Source organism: Cololabis saira, chromosome 21 (genome assembly GCF_033807715.1).
Source record: "Cololabis saira isolate AMF1-May2022 chromosome 21, fColSai1.1, whole genome shotgun sequence".
In the NCBI taxonomy this organism is placed as follows: Eukaryota; Metazoa; Chordata; class Actinopteri; order Beloniformes; family Belonidae; genus Cololabis; species Cololabis saira.
The window spans coordinates 6,704,756-6,722,262 of record NC_084607.1 but is presented as its reverse complement, the minus strand read 5'-3'; the positions used below and the strand labels follow the sequence as shown (position 1 = coordinate 6,722,262).

Here is a 17,507-nt window from a genome sequence, read left to right as displayed (position 1 = left end):
TGTACAAGTTAAGCCATTTTTACAAAACATACAAAAACTACAAAAACAATGAAAAAGTAAAATAAACAATAAACACGGTGTAGGCTGAAGCCGTAGCTTCTACCCTTTTTATCTTGTGATCACCTAGGGCTGGGCGATATATCGAGATTTTAATATATATCGATATATTTTCAAACACGATATGGTACGAGACAATATCGTTTATATCGATTTAAAAAAAAAAAATTATTATTATTTTTTTTTTTTACATTTTCTTTTTTTTAATGATTTTGATATAGCTTATTTTGTGACAAATTGACTTGAATGTTTTATTTGAGATTTGCACAAATGTTTTGTTATTTGCACAACTGTCAACCTCAGTGGAAAAGTCTGCCTGTTACTGTCTACATTGTATTAATTCCACAGTGTATTTTAATTTAATTGTTATGCAGGAAAGGGATATTTGTTTTATTTTATTCAAGAAGCATTTTTATTCTATATATGCAGGCAGTTTATTTTTATTTCATTTGTTTTATACATTTTGATATTGTGCAGACCTCTGTTAATAAAGGAACCTGTGTGACATTTGGCACGAGGCTTTGTATTAAAACTGACGTTTTTTTAAGGGTTTGCCTCAGAAAAACATGAAGCTAACAGAGATGCTATGCTATAATGCTTTGGGGGAAACTCCAATTATGGCACAGAAAAAATTTCGAGATATATCGAGTATCGACATTCAGCTAGAAAATATCGAGATATGACTTTTGGTCCATATCGCCCAGCCCTATGATCACCTTAAATCTGGAACATTAGCATTAATCCGTGAAAACAAACAATGCATAAAGAAGACAAAGTTAGGAGGCAGGTTTCATTAGGACCGGTCCACCAGGTCCAGTTCACCCGGACTGATTAACCAGGGTTGGTTCTCATTAGGACCGGTTCCCTGGGTCCGGTTCTCCAGGACCGGTTCTCACCAGGCTCATCTGCGACTGCAGCTCGATCTCCAGCGCCTGCAGCTGACTCTTCACCTCAGTCACCTGCGACGCGGAGGACTTGAGCGTGACCTCGGTGGTGGCCACCTCCTTGGTGAGGACCTCAGACTGGGGGGAGAGGAGAGGGTGGTTAGAGGGGTCCACGGGGGGGGGGGGGTCTGGGGGCCTGGGGGGGGTCCGGCGGGGGCCCGGGTCCTACCTTGGACTGGAACCAGCCCTCCAGCTCCTTGCGGCTCTTGGCGGCGACGGCCTCGTAGTGTTCCCGGATCTCCTCCATGACCTTGGTCAGGTCCTCCTGTGGGGCGGCGTCCACCTCCACGTTCACCTGGCCGGACACCTGGCTACGGATGGAGACCAGGTCCTGGGGGGAGGGAGGGGGAGGGGGTCAGTAGTAGTAGCAGTAGCAACAGTAGTAGTAATAGCAGCAGTAGTAGTAATAGCAGCAGTAGTAGTAGTAGTAGCAGTAGCAATAGTAGCAGCAGTAGTAGTAGTAGTAGCAGTAGCAGCAGTAGTAGTAATAGCAGCAGTAGTAGTAGTAGTAGTAGTAGCAGTAGCAGCAGTAGTAGTAATAGCAGCAGTAGTAGTAGTAGTAGTAGTAGCAGTAGCAGTAATAGCAGCAGTAGTAGCAGCAGTAGTAGTAGTAGTAGCAGTAGCAGCAGTAGTAGTAATAGCAGCAGTAGTAGTAGTAGTAGTAGTAGTAGCAGTAGCAGTAATAGCAGCAGTAGTAGCAGCAGTAGTAGTAGTAGTAGCAGTAGCAGCAGTAGTAGTAATAGCAGCAGTAGTAGTAATAGCAGCAGTAGTAGTAGTAGTAGTAGTAGCAGTAGCAATAGTAGCAGCAGTAGTAGTAGTAGTAGCAGTAGCAGCAGTAGTAGTAATAGCAGCAGTAGTAGTAGTAGTAGTAGTAGCAGTAGCAATAGTAGCAGCAGTAGTAGTAATAGCAGCAGTAGTAGCAGTAGCAGTAATAGCAGCAGTGGTAGTAGTAGTAGTAGCAGCAGTAGTAGCAGTAGCAGTAATAGCAGCAGTAGTAGCAGCTGTAGCAGTAATAGCAGCTGTAGCAGTAATAGCAGCAGTAGTAGTAGTAGCAGTAGCAGTAGCAATAGTAGCAGCAGTAGTAGTAGCAGTAGTAGCAGTAGCAGTAATAGCAGCAGTGGTAGTAGTAGTAGCAGTAGCAACAGTAGTAGTAATAGCAGCAGTAGTAGTAGTAGTAGTAGCAGTAGTAGCAGTAATAGCAGCAGTAGTAGCAGTAGCAGTAGCAGTAATAGCAGCAGTAGTAGCAGTAATAGCAGCAGTAGTAGCAGTAGCAGTAGCAGTAATAGTAGCAGTAGTAGCAGTAGCAGCAGTAGTAGTAATAGCAGCAGTAGTAGTAGCAGTTGGCAGCTGCGTGTTGGCAGCTACCTAGCGGGGCTCCACCCCGGCGGCGTCTCACCTCCTCGTGGTTCTTCTTCATGGACACCAGCTCCTCCGTCAGGCCCTCAATCTGCAGGCTCAGGTCGGTCTTGGCCGAGCTCACTTCTCCCAGCACCCCCCTCAGCCCGGCGATGTCGGCCTCCACCGACTGGCGCATGGTCATCTCGTTCTCGTACCTGCGGACACCAACGGGTCTCGGTCAGGTGACGGGAGGGGGGCGGGGCCTCGGGGCCCCTCACCTGAGGATAAGGTAGCAACCGGGAACACCACGGCGTGGGAGACAGACGGTGCATCCGAAATGCCATACTAAACAGTATATACTCAAAAAGTAAACTTAAGTTCGGCACACTTTTGAGTAAATATCAGTAGTATTTATGCATTAATTGGGACGTACTACTCAGAGCCACACGGCACTTCCTGCCGTTGGGAGGGGGAGTTGTTACCATGGTAACAACTACTGTCACAGCAGCAGTAGCAGCACCGCTCTTTACCCTTTATCCTGGCCCAAACAAGATGACATTATATAATATTATTATTTACCAATATTATAATATTATTATAGGAATTAATTTTTATGAATTTTTTTGAATTTTTATTTTGAACATATATATATAAAAAAAAATAAATAAATAAAATAAAAAGCAATAAACAGAGGAAAAAGTCTATACTTCTTCCTACTCCTTTTTTCAAACGTATGTGAATATGAAAATGTTACTGTTTATTTTTTTTATTTTTATTTATTTATTTTTTTATATACATGTTCGAAATAAAAATTCAATATTATTATACTTAATATTATACTTATGACATATATGTATCTGTGCAGCACTTAGCAACCAAACGCCGCTGCATTGCATTGTGGGAAGTTTCTGCTCAGCTAGTGTCCATCAATCCACACTAATACATTTCTCCAGAATGAGTATGGATAGAAATACTATTGAGTATGTACTAATGTTTCGGACGCACAAAAAAATCTCACATACTGTTTTTGCTGCTCATTAGGGAGGAAGGATGGGATTTCGGACGCAGCCAGAGTTTAGAAAGGGAGAGGATACTTTCATCTGTAAATAGAATCTCAGGTCTTCACTATTCAAATGCACCTTAACTTTTTTTTATATTATTTATATTTCTTATATTTCTTATTGTTTGCACTATTATTCTTATTTGTCTTGCACTGGAGAGGTGATGCTGCTTTCAATCTCACTGTACCAGGTATAATGACAATAAAGTATTCTATTCTAGAGAGGGAGTTTAGAGAAAGGGGAGGGGGGGGAGATATATATATGTGAATGTATATGTATGTGTATATGTATATATATATATATATATATATATATATATATTGTATGCAGGTGTTAGGTATTTGTTGTAATTCTATTGGTGTTTCGTATGTTGATTGTCTCGTGATTTATTGTATGTATGCTTTCGGCAACAATGATTACTATCATTCATGCCAATAAAGCCAATTTGAATTTGAGAGAGAGAGAGAAAGGGAGAGGAGAGTTTAGAGAGAGGGAGGAGAGAGAGGAGAGTTTAGAGAGAGAGAGAAAGGGAGAGGAGAGTTTAGAGAGAGGGAGGGAGAGAGAGAGAGAGTTTAGAGAGAGGGGGGGAGAGAGAGAGAGAGTTTAGAGAGAGGGGGGGAGAGAGAGAGAGGCGGCACCCACTTGAGCCTGAAGTCGTCCTGGGCGAGTCTGGCGTTGTCGATGCTGAGCGTCACGGAGCCGGAGCCGAGGACGGCGTCCTGGATCTGGAACAGAGACACGCTCAGAGGTCAGAGGTCAGGCCCGGGGGGGGGGCTCGAGACTCCAGGTGAGGCGGCTCCATCCAGGGGGCGTGGTTACCTGAGCCTGCCACCCAATCAGGGCGCAGCGCCTCGAGCCACCAAAACACGGACTGCTCTGATGGAGGAGCCGCATCTGGAGACTCGGGGGGCCGGGGCCCCCACACAGGGGCCTCCAGAACTGTTTCATGGGGGGGGGGGGGGCATTTAAATTCTTGGGGTGGAACCAAAACTAAAATCTATCATTAGAGGACTTTTTTTTTTATTTTATTTGATCTGATTGATTTGACCTCACGTATTTTTGAAAATATTTGTACATTTTTTGTAAATATTATCCATTTTTTTGGTGTTTACTGTTTTTTTTATCTCTTGTACATACTCTTTTTCTACTTTTTATATTGCTCTTTTTATTATTTAACTATTTATTGGTTATTTCTATTTTACATTTTTTTTATAAAGCGTGTGTGTGTTTTGGCTGCTGCACGACTGAATTTCTCCTCTGGGAGATCAATAAAGTCTTCTATTCTATTTATTTTATTTTTGTAAATGTGGAAAAAAAAAAGAAACAACACTTCATGAGAAGTTTATTATACTGTTGTAGTATACAGGTTCAGAACGCACGGGCAGACCTTGCGTTCTGCCCGTGTTTTTTGATGTAGTTGTATCCTACAAGTGTGTAGCGAGGTTAATGTGGTTCCTAGAGACCGGTGTTATTCTTCAGTTGTCCTGATCGTGCTTGGTTGTTCCTCCTTTTGAGTGGATTGTTTTTTGTTAAGTGGTTAGTCCTTGTTGTCCTTGGTTTTTGGAGGATTGTTTTGTGTTTAACAATTTTTGAGTCCTGGTTTATTAATAAAATCCCTGAATTTTGTTTAAACTCCCAGCCGTCATCTTTTTCCCTTCCCGGGAAATGTCTACTATTGTTGCTCCTGAACCTCCTAGTTTGTTCAGTTCGTAACAATTCGTAACAAACAAAAAAAAACTATTAATTTATTAACTTTTCTGCATATATATTAATGGTTAATACCATGTTGGTAAAAACCTAAGACATATACATAGATGGTTGATGTTGATCCGGATGCAGAAATAACTAGGTTTGTCCCGATCAGGATTTTTTAGCTCCCGATCACTTGAGTTTGAGGATCTGCCGATCCCGATTTTTCCTGATCTGATCACTTTTTTTGGCTCCCGATACATTTCCGATACTTTTTCCCGATCAGATACATTTTTGGCAAGGAATTAAAAAAAAAAAAGCACCAAAACTCAAATTATCCCAAGTTTCTTTTGTCCATTGGAGAACAACACACACATATATATATATATATATATATATATATATATATATATATATATATATATATATATATATATATATATATATATATATATATATATGCACATTTTTACTATATAATATATATATTTTAATATATCATATATATTTATTTTTTATTAATATTTTTGGTTATTTTTTATACTCTATATTCTTTTTTATATTTTTTTTATTTATTTTTTTATTATTAGGCTCAGAAATATTTAAAGAAACGCCTACTGATGTATTTGGCCCTGAAATGATTTGGGATGAAACGCATAACTGATGATAGAATCTATGTGACCGGCAAGTGTTTTTTTTTTATTGAGGCCAGTGGGGGGGGGGCAGCAAATTTGTAGGGGGTGCCGTGGCACAGATCCTGCCCCTGGTACCCCAGATCCTGCCCCTGGTACCCCTGGTACCCCCACACACCCCCCCGGGTCTCACCTTGGCCTGCAGCTCGGCGATGGTCACGAAGAACCCGCTGTAGTCCCGGGCCGCGGGTCCGATCTGGGTCTCTGCGAACTGGCGGATCTTCAGCTCCAGCTCGGCGTTGGATTTCTCCAGCGCCGCCACCTTGGCCAGGTAGGAGGCCAGGCGGTCGTTCAGGTTCTGCATGCAGAACTTCTCGTTGCCGATCACACCATCGTCCCCGCCGCCGAACCCTGCACCGCCACCGAACCCTGCACCACCACCACCGCCGGCTCCGAACCCTCCACCGGCACCGAACCCTCCACCGCCGCCGCCGCCGCCCATGGAGAAGCTGCGGCTGGCCTGGGACACCCGCACCCCGCCGCCCCCGGCCCCCCCGGCCATGCTGAAGGAGCTCATGCCGCGGCTGGAGCCCATGGATGCCCGGCCCATGCCGAGGCCGAGGCCGCCCATGGAGCTGCGGGAGGAGGATGAGGAGTACATCATGGTCATGATGAGGATGAAGGGTCTGGTCTTCTCAGGAGCAGGAGAAGTGAGGATCGGGGCGCTGCCCGCCGCTTATGAGGCCGAGCAGGGGGGCTGAGCTGCAGGTGAGGGGGGCGTGGCCCGCAGCCCCCCTCACCTGGGGGGCTGCGGGCCACGCCCCCCTCTCACCTGCAGGAGGAGGCCACGCCCACTTTAGTTCAGCTCAGGAATTCGGGTTCTGGAACATTGTGTTATGATGACCCGGGTCTCACCTGGACCCCGGTGTACTTTGTGGTTCTGCGCATTTTCAAAGTTTGCATCATTTCTTGCACGATGTAAAAGTGACAATATGGGATGTTGAGTATTTGATCAGTCAAAAATACACTACCCATGACATGAATTGCATTACTACGGAAGAGTATTAGGGCCAGGCAGGAGAAAAATAAAAATAATATTTTAGAGGAGGGTTTTTTTTCCTTATGCACTTCAAGAAAAAGTCGAAATGTCGAGAAAAAAAGTCGAAATGTCGAGAAAAAAGTTGAAATGTCGAGAAAAAAGTCGAAATGTTGAGAAAAAAGTCAAAATGTCGAGAAAAAAAGTCAAAATGTCGAGAAAAAAGCCAAAATGTCGAGAAAAAAGTCTAAATGTTGAGAAAAAAGTCAAAATCTTGATAAAAAAAAGTCTAAATGTTGAGAAAAAAAGTCGAAATGTCGAGAAAAAAGTCAAAATCTTGATAAAAAAGTCGAAATGTTGAGATTAATGTCGAAGTGCAATTTCGAGAAAAAAGTCAAAATGTCGAGAAAAAAGTCGAAATGTTGAGAAAAAAGTGGAAATGTCGAGAATAATGTTGAAATATAATTCCGAGAAAAAGTCGAAATGTATTTCAACTTTATTCTCAAAATTCCGACTATTCATGAAATTTCGACTTTATACACAAAATTTTGACTTTATTCTTGAAATTGTATTTCAACATTAATCTCGACATTTCGACTTTTTTTGTCGACATTTCAACTTTCTTCTCAAAGTGCACAATAAAAAAAATATATATGTTTTTTCCTGCATGGCCCTAATACTATTCTGTACATTACACTTTGTGAACATTATACGATAAAGAGAAAAAAAACAACAATTCTATCGCTTTATTTGATATTCATTCAGTCATTGGCCTTTATTTAACCAGGCAGGTCATTAAGAACATTCTTATTTACAATGACGGCCTGGAAAGAGACAAGGAAGTGGTTTAGTGAGTAAAACACAGTAAAATTGTAGCTCTGCAGAGGTAGAAATCCATTAGGGAGCATTTTTGGGCAAAGCAGCAAAAAATGACAGAACACCGAGTCCGGCTGAGACCCGGGTCCAGGTGAGAGGTAATTGCTGTAATTTCTTTATTTATTTCAAAACAGGGACAGTGCACAATAAGACATTAATCTTTTGCAAGAGAATCTGCATTGTGCCAGGTTGTAGCAGCTTACTATTTTCCACCTGTAGTCCCTGGGCAGGTTGATGGAATACTACATAAAAATGAGTATAGAAAATTAAAAAAATAAGTAAAAGAGCAGAACAAAGCAAAGAGACCATAGATACAATAGATAAATAAAACATGGAAGCAGATTCAACAGGGATCTGTCAGCTGTTGGCACCTAAGATTAAAGCTAGGCCGACACACACACACACACAACACACTTCATGAATGTAAACACACTTGTCTTGACAGTAACCAACGCTTGGCAAGATGTGAGAAGTTGTGGGGACTTGTACATGAAATAATGTTTGGCAGATTATTCCATTGAGTCATTGCAATTCATGAGAATAATGACTTCCCAAATGCAGTTTAGCTTTGGGGTTCACGACACTCACCCCCGGTAACAGATCTGGTTGTTCGTGTCGACTTCTCAGAGCAGAGAGCAGAGGTGTCTTCAGTATTCACATTCATTACTCAGGTAGAAGTATAGATACTAGAGTTTAAAAATACTCCTGTAGAAGTTGAAGTATCAACTCAAGTTTTTTACTCAAGTAAAAGTATAAAAGTACTGGTTTCAAAACTACTTAAAGTATAAAAGTAAAAGTAATGTAAGGGGGAAAAAAGCCATTAAGGACAAAAGCCATTGAAAATGAATGTATCTTAGTATAATGCAAATATATTAAAGAACCATATATGTGTACTATTGAGCATTAACATGTGTTTCAGAGAGCAGCAGATATGATGACTAGTTGCCTATAAGTATTGTAATGGTGCAAAAAGTCAAACTTCAGAGGCATGTTATCATTTATCCTAACCTTTATTGGAATGTACATCCAAGTTTAGTTGCAGGAATCTGAGGGAACGGATGTAAGAACAAAACTGGACAAGAACATCTGAAACAACCACAACCAAATTCACTCTATCCGGATGGAGCAATTTAACTGGATAGTTTTTATTAAAGGCCGAAATAAATAGAGTAACGAGGCTGTTTTTAAAATGTAAGGAGTAAAAAGTACAGATAATTGCTTGAAAATGTAAAGAGTAAAAGTAAAAAGTCGTCTGAAAAATAATTACTCCAGTGAAGTATAGATAACCAAAATTTCTACTTAAGTAAGGTAACAAAGTATTTGTACTTCGTTACTTGACACCTCTGGCAGGAGTAACACATTTTCTCAAGGGGGGAGCTGCAGAATTATGGATAATTTCAAAAAGTAAGCAGACATTTGAGTGCTTTATCAGATGTTCAAAGGGATGCTGGTCCAACGACAGCAGAGCTAAACGCTGCAGGAGGAAGGAGAACATAAACCTATAAACCTATAAACCTATAAACCGGTCAGCTGCTTCCACAATAATAAACGTCTTTTTTTTTTAAAAACTTAACATCGACTTTGTGACGTGTATCTTTAGGTATTTTTGAGATATTTGTAAGTAAATCTCCAGTTTTACCTGCTGGGATGAGAGGCGGGTGGGAGGGGCGTCGCCGGAACGGAGCCTTGTGATTGGACCAGGACCTGATGTTTCCCCCAGACAGAGGTGTGTAAAGTACCTGAAAAAAATATTAAATACTAACTATGAACTAAGTAAAAGTAGAATTACCATAACTGAAAAAGACTTTGGTAAAAGTTAAAGTCACCCATAAGACAATGACTTGAGTAAAAGTCTTAAAGTAGCTCACTTTAAATGTACTTAAGTATCAAAAGTATCTTGTGAAAAAATATACTCAAGTATTAAAAGTAAAACAAGTACAAGTACAAGTATATTATAGTACGCATGAAAAGAAGCAACACAACCAAAAATTATCCTTCCCTTGTTTTTTTTATTTCACTTTCAGGTGAATGAAATGTGGTATAGAATAAATACAACACCAAAAATAAACTGTCTTCTTTGCAAAATATAATTCTTTGATTATTTTAATTTGTAACGAGTAACCAGGTGGCAAATGTAAAAGTAATGAAGTAAAAGTATATTTTTTAACTTTTAAATGTAGTGAAGTAAAAGTCCTAATTTAAAAAAAAACAAGTAAAGTACAAATCCTCAAAAGAAGTACTTAAGTTGTGTAACCAAGTACATGTACTTCGTTACTATCAGGGTTCCTACGGGGGCTTGAAATCCTTGAAAGTGCTTTCAATGTTGTGTTTTCAAGGCCTGAAAAGTGCTTGAATTTTAGTTTAAGTGCTTGAAATTATAACTCTGTGTCTTTCACAAAATTGGGATCAGACTGTATAGTTTAGTTATTACAAGGAGAAATAAAATCAGTAAGATGAAACATAACGAGATGTTTACAGCAAGATACAATGTACATAATTATGATAAAAAGCGGAAAAAAGTATTATGAGTATATATATTCCTGTAGATATTTTACCCCAGCGATAAGGTGCTTGAAGATTTTAAAATTGACCCTTGAAAGTGCTTTAAAAGTGCTTGAATTTGACCTTCACTGCAAAAACTCAAAATCTTACCAGGAATATTTGTCTTATTTCTAGTTAAAATGTCTCATTTTTAGTCAAAGAAATCTCATTACACTTAAAACAAGAGTCAAATCTGCCAGTGGAACAAGATTTATCTTCTCATTACAAGCAAAAAAATCTTGTTCCACTGGCAGATTTTTCTACTTATTTTAAGTGAAAATGTACTTGAAACAGGTGAAAATTGTCAAATAACAAGTTATTTTTCTGGTAATGACACTTGTTTTAAGTGTAATGGGATTAGTTTGACTAAAAATTTGACATTTTAACTAGAAATAAGATATTCTTGTTAAGATTTTGAGTTTTTGCACTGCATGTTCACTTACTTCGTCGGGCGGAAGCGACATTAAATGCAACGATATATAAAACGATTTAATATATATTAAAAACATTAATAACTAGGTATTTCCCAATTCTTTTTTGGCCGAAGTGAAAATCTACTTGAAACAGGTGAAAATTGTTGTTTTTTCCAGTGATGAGTCTTGTTTTTTTGACTAAAAATTAGACATTTTAACTAGAAATAAGACAAATATTCTTGTTAAGATTTTGAGTTTTTGCAAAAATGTGTAGGAACCCTGTACTAAACACTTCTGCCGCCAGAGAAGAAGAACTTTGTCTCTAAAGTTCTTTCACAAGATTCAGAACCAACTCAAGTGATAAACATGCAGCCTGGAAGGTGCGACGCCACGCGATCATGTCGGGGCTGGTTCCTGTTTGACCCCCGGGGGGGATCGACCCCCAGCCCGGCCCCCTGCCATAGGCCCCGCCCTCTCCACCGTAGCCCCGCCCCCTCCCCCCACCCACGGGTGATGTAACCAGCGGTGCCTCCGGCGCCATCAGAGGGTCCGTGTCAGAGAGCATCACCTGTCACCTGCCAGCGCTGTGAGAAACCGCCCCCGGCCCCCGTCGCCACGGCAACGCCGCCGTGTGTGTGTGTATGTCGCACGGGAACTGGCTTGTTGTACAAACTCTGAGGTGGGAAACCGCTTTGATCCGGTTTGCTGCAGCTTGTTCACCTCTGACCCTGCATTCACACTCAAAGCGTCAAAAATCTCCCGACGCCTGCGTCGGTGGATTCACACTGAAAGCTGCATGCAGCTCTGCATGCAGCTCTGCATGCAGCTCTGCATGCAGCTCTGCATGCAGCTCTGCATGCAGCTCTGCATGCAGCTCTGCATGCAGCTCTGCATGCAGCTCTGCATGCAGCTCTGCATGCAGCTCTGCAGAGCTGCAGAACTGGAGGGAACAAAGTGTATATAGTCTACATATATATATATATATATAAAGCTGCACATCTTCAATTTCCTATTTCACCATGGATCACACTTTGGGAACCTTCTTTATATTTTAGCGTTATTTCTAGTGTTGTCCCGATCGATCGGACCCGATCACGGCATTTTCAAAACATTGGTATCGGACAAAAATACAAAAATACCTAGTTATTAATGTTTTTAATACCGGTATATTAAAACGTTTTATACACCGTTGCATTTAACGTCACTTCCGGCCGACGAAGTAAGCGAAACTAACATGCACTGCAAAAACTCAAAATCTTAACAAGAATATCTTTTTTCTAGTTAAAATGTCTCATTTTTAGTCAAACAAATCTCATTACACTTAAAACAAGTGTCATTACCAGAAAAATAACTTGTTATTTGACAATTTTCACCTGTTTCAAGTAGATTTTCACTTAAAAAAAGTAGAAAAATCTGCCAGTGGGACAAGATTTTTCTACTTATTTCAAGTGAAAATTTACTTGAAACAGGTGAAAATTGTCAAATAAGTTATTTTTCTGGTATTATTTTTCTGGTGATGACTCTAAATGTTGAAATAGCAGTAAAACCACATTCATTGTTGAAATGACATAAGAGATGGAAAGGGGGGATGGCAGTTTTACAGGGGGGATGATTTTGATCGTTTTTATTTCAGGGGGGATGCCGTCCCCCCTCATCCCCCCTCATCTCCAGTATTGTTTATGTTCCCCAGAACCTCCTGCAGCGTTTATCTCTGCTGTCATTGGACCAGCATCCCTTTGAAAATCTGATAAAGCACTCAAATGTCTGCTTCCTTTTTAAAATGATCCATAATGCTGCAGCTCCCCCCTTGAGAAAATACTCTCTGCTCTGAGAAGTCGACACGAACAACCAGATCTGTTACCGGGGGTGAGTGTCGTGAACCCCAAAGCTAAACTGCATTTGGGAAGTCATTATTCTCATGTATTGCTATGACTCAATGGATAACTCTGCCAACTCACATCTTGCCAAGCGTTGGTTACTGTCAGGACAAGTGTGTTTACATTTATGAAGTGTGTTTTGTGTGTGTGTGTGTTGGGGGGGCGGCCTAGCTTTAATCTTAGGTGCCAACAGCTGACAGATCCCTGTTGAATCTGCTTCCATGTTTTATTTATCTATTTTATCTATGGTCTTTTTGCTTTGTTCTGCTCTTTTACTTATTTTTTCTTTTTCTATACTAATTTTTATGTAGTATTCCATCAATCTGCAGGGACTACAGGTGGAAAAGTCATGGGAAGTCATTATTCTCTTTTTTTTTTTTTTTTTTAAGTTAGAACAAACCATCTTTTATTAAATCACAACTTCAGCACCCTGCTTTCATCTGGCTGTGGGGTGGGAGTGGTTTGCCCAGGTGGATGCCCACCGTCAGCCCAAACTCCTTGCTGTCATGCTCCTTGTGCACATCAGGCTTCAGCTGGAAAGCTTTGTCATCAAAGCAGTCCAAGGAGACAGAGGCTTCTCCTCCAGGAGACCTTGCAGCCGTGTGCGCCAGCCCTCCAGCATGCAGCTGCAGGCTTCAGGAGTAGCACAAGAAGGAGCCCAGAAGACCTGAGGGGCCACAACCTGGAAGCCACAGTAGTGCAGGATTCCATTCTGTAGTGGCCAGAGTGTGACGTTCATGTCTCCATTAATCCCAGTTGAGCTGAACATGGATTCAAGAGACCCAGTGGTGAAGGACAACATGGCCTTCTTGTCCTTGAAGACTCCCTGGCTGTAGCGCTTCTCTTTTGAAAAAGCAAAGCCGCTTGTGAGCACACGATCAATCCAGCCCTTCATGATTGCAGGAACACTGAACCAGTACATGGGGAACTGGAAGATAACAAGGTCTGCCTCCGTCAGTTTAGATTGCTCCTTAGTGATGTCATCTGACAGCTTCCCTTCCTCACATGCCAGTCTGGTCTCCTCCAGATAACTGAAGTTTTCAGCATTCTTCACATCTCCTTTGATGTCCTCAGCAGTAGCAGTGGCTTTAAAATTCATGGCATACAGGTCAGATACCTCTACTGTGCAGCCCTGAGCAGTCAAGACCTCCACAGCAGCAGATTTAGCTGCAGCACTGAATGAAGCAGAGCTCTGATGAGCGTAAACGATCAACACTTTCTTTGCCATTCTGAAGCAGCACCCTGACTGTAAACAATGAACTTTTCAAACAGCTGGTTACACCAAATAAAATGCAGCTCATCAAGTCATTATTCTCATGTATTGCTATGACTCAATGGAATACTCTGCCAACTCACATCTTGCCAAGCGGCGGTTACTGTCAGGACAAGTGTGTTTACATTTATCAAGTGTGTTTTGTGTGTGTGTGTGTGTGTGTGTGTGTGTGTGTGTGTGTGTGTGTGTGTGTGTGTGTGTGTGTGTGTGTGTGTTGGGGGGGGCGGCCTAGCTTTAATCTTAGGTGCCAACATCTGACAGATCCCATGCTCTGTTGAATCTGCTTCCATGTTTTATTTATCTATTTTATCTATGGTCTTTTTACTTTGTTCTGCTCTTTTACTAATTTTTTCTTTTTCTATACTAATTTTTATGTATTATTCCATCAACCTGCCCAGGGACTACAGGTGGAAAAAAGAAAGCTGCTACAACCTGGCACAATGCAGATTCTCTTGTAAAAGATTAATGTCTTATTGTGCATTGTCCCTGTTTTGAAATAAATAAATAAATTACAGCAATTATCTCTCAGCTCTCTCAAAGTATCGGAAATGTATTGGGAGCCAAAAAAAGTGTTCGGATCAGGAAAAATCGGTATCGGCAGAAACTCAAATTCAAGTGATCGGGAGCTAAAAAATCCTGATCGGGACAAACCTAGTTATTTCTGCATAGATAAGAGTGAGTTTGATGCTTCTTAACCAGGTTGGTCCTGGATCAACATCAACCATCAGAGTCGTTGGTCCCAGTAAAGCTGCAGTCTGTCTGCGGTGAACACTGACACACCGGATCGGAGCGGATTTGGTCATGATGTTTAAACTGTGTTTTGTGATTAATAAGCACAGTTTTTAATTATTTTGCGTTGGATCGATTTAGCAAATAAAATCGTTCAGACCATCCAGCTCCTCAACCATCAGTTACGTGTTTCACATGAGCAGTTCAGGTAAAAACGTCAGTCAAATCAGCAAAAATGTCAGTTTGCTGGATGAAATATATTAATTCCTGATAAAATAAGTTTGTTAGTGCACAGCTCTGCTCATGTACGCATGTGAATGAGTGTATGTTTGTGTGTACATGAAAGTACAATCTGTATTGAGGCTTCTTGCTTTGGGAATCCCGGTCTGTGATTGGACGCTGCCTCGGTGTCGCTACTGCTCATTTGCATAAAGTTCAGATTTTTCAACTTCAAATGAACCTGAATACCTGATCCCAGTGTCCGGTACGGCCATCAGGGTCCGGATCCAGACCTCGGTTGCTCTGCCTTTCCTGGTGTCAGTTTTTGTCCTGGTTTCAGTTCTAGTCCTGGTTTCAGTTCACTAGTCCTGGTTTCAGTTCTACTAGTCCTGGTTTCAGTTCTACTAGTCCTGGTTTCAGTTCTACTAGTCCTGGTTTCATCTCTACTAGTCCTGGTTTCAGTTCTACTAGTCCTGGTTTCAGTTCTACTAGTCCTGGTTTCAGGTCTACTAGTCCTGGTTTCAGTTCTACTAGTCCTGGTTTCAGTTACTAGTCCTGGTTTCAGGTCTACTAGTCCTGGTTTCAGTTCTACTAGTCCTGGTTTCATCTCTACTAGTCCTGGTTTCAGTTCTACTAGTCCTGGTTTCAGTTCTACTAGTCCTGGTTTCATCTCTACTAGTCCTGGTTTCAGTTCTACTAGTCCTGGTTTCATCTCTACTAGTCCTGGTTTCAGCTCTACTAGTCCTGGTTTCAGCTCTACTAGTCCTGGTTTCAGGTCTACTAGTCCTGGTTTCAGTTCTACTAGTCCTGGTTTCAATTCTACTAGTCCTGGTTTCAGTTCTACTAGTCCTGGTTTCAGTTCTACTAGTCCTGGTTTCAGTTCTACTAGTCCTGGTTTCAGCTCTACTAGTCCTGGTTTCAGTTCTACTAGTCCTGGTTTCAATTCTACTAGTCCTGGTTTCAGGTTTACTAGTCCTGGTTTCAGTTCTACTAGTCCTGGTTTCAGTTCTACTAGTCCTGGTTTCATCTCTACTAGTCCTGGTTTCAGTTCTACTAGTCCTGGTTTCAATTCTACTAGTCCTGGTTTCAGGTCTACTAGTCCTGGTTTCAGTTCTACTAGTCCTGGTTTCAATTCTACTAGTCCTGGTTTCAGGTCTACTAGTCCTGGTTTCAGGTTTACTAGTCCTGGTACTAGTCCTGGATTCAGGTTTACTAGTTCTGGTTTCAGGACTATATGCATGCATATATAATAATACTATTATTATTACTACTACTACTACTACTAGTAATAATACTAATAATAATACATTAAATGTATTTAAAGCGCTTTTCAGGGCACTCAAGGTCACCTTTCCAGTACACACAACACTGATTAAAAGAACAAACAAACACAAAAATGACAATACAAATGCAATAAATCAGAAATTATTCCAGGAATCAGCAGCAGCCTGGGGGGGTTTAAAGGTAGTAGGCCAGTTTGAACTTGAATTATAGCTTTGTATTTTTCCATTAGTTACAGTATTAGTTTTAGTTTGTTATTATAATATGGGGTATTTGTCATGGGTAAGGTTTAAGAAGTTCAGAGCAGGTATTACCATACAAAACACAACAGTGTTTTGTATTGTAATGTAACAAAGTAACAAATGTAACAAAGTTATTGTCGGAATTATTTTTTTTAAATTATTTATCATTTTTATTTTTCAAAATGGAGACGAAAAAAGAGGTTAACAACACCACATTTCACATAGCAAAAAGAAAAACATTACAATGACAAAATTAAAAAAATAAATAAAAAAAAACGGTGACAACACCGCATTTCACAAATAAAAACAAGGGGGTGGGGGGAAGGGTTGGTACAGATAAACTTTAGAGATGATGGCGCCTCTAGCGTCAGTTCAGGTCCAGCTCTAAAAGAAAAATCAGTAAAATAAAATAAAAAGCACAACAGGTCATGTTATTGTTCCATTATTCTCAAGTGTTCTCTAATGACAGTCCTTGGGGCAAATTGGCCATTTTCATTGTCTTTAAGGACTGAGGTTGCCTTTTCCATTGACAATAAATCCCCAAAGTCCTTCAGCCAATTGTATTTATTATAGCAGTCTGGCTTGTGAATCTTCCAATTCATAAGTATTGTCCTCTTCACAGACAGAAAAGCTAGAGCAATGATATGTTGCATAATTTTTACATGTATATTATTGCCGGAAAGTGTTAAAGTCGGGTTCCATATGTCCCTTTTTTAATTTTCAGCACCTTCCCCTCCAAAGGGGGGGCGGGAAGGTGGAGGTGGTTTAGAGGAGAGGTAGAGCCGGGCGTCGTCTGCGTAAACATGGAAGTGGATGTTGTATTTTCGGAGATTATGACCAAGAGGAAGGAGATAGATGAAAACTAGGATGGGGGAACACCAGAGGAGACGGAGCCGAGGACAGAGCCCTGGGGAACACCAGAGGAGACGGGAGAGGGACTAGTCCTGGTTTCAGATCTACTAGTCCTGGTTTCAGATCTACTAGTCCTGGTTGTCAGTTCTTTACACTCCCATATTTAATTTTGACGTGTGGTAAATTCAATGGATTTTTGCTCTGAGTTTCTGGAAACGACAAACCTGAAACTTAACGGCAGGAATGCAGAACGTAAACAAAGGTGAGGAGAATTACTGCTGGATCCATCCATCCTTCATCCATCCTTCATACATCCATCCATCCATCCATCCATCAATGTATCCATCCATCCATCCATCCATCCATCCATAAATCCATCCATCCATCCATAAATCCATCCATCCATCCATCCATCCATCCATCCATCAATGTATCCATCCATCCATC

General features: G+C 40.9%; 1 protein-coding gene and 1 pseudogene across 1 annotated transcript in view; both read right to left on the bottom strand.

Annotated features, from left to right (window-relative positions):
- LOC133422649 (keratin, type I cytoskeletal 13-like) overlaps positions 1–6,445 on the bottom strand; it is an 8,005-nt gene extending 1,560 nt beyond the window's left edge. Inside the window, exons 1-5 of the mRNA XM_061712672.1 lie at positions 5,915–6,445; positions 4,043–4,125; positions 2,398–2,554; positions 1,171–1,332; positions 954–1,079 (exon numbers count right to left, since the gene is read on the bottom strand). Of these exons, the coding sequence (XP_061568656.1) occupies positions 954–1,079; positions 1,171–1,332; positions 2,398–2,554; positions 4,043–4,125; positions 5,915–6,391 (1,005 nt within the window). The 5' untranslated portion in view covers positions 6,392–6,445. The remainder of the gene's footprint in view (positions 1–953; positions 1,080–1,170; positions 1,333–2,397; positions 2,555–4,042; positions 4,126–5,914) is intronic.
- A 6,441-nt stretch (positions 6,446–12,886) lies between these two features.
- On the bottom strand, positions 12,887–13,692 carry LOC133422141 (ribosyldihydronicotinamide dehydrogenase [quinone]-like; annotated as a pseudogene).
- Positions 13,693–17,507: the final 3,815 nt, after the last annotated feature.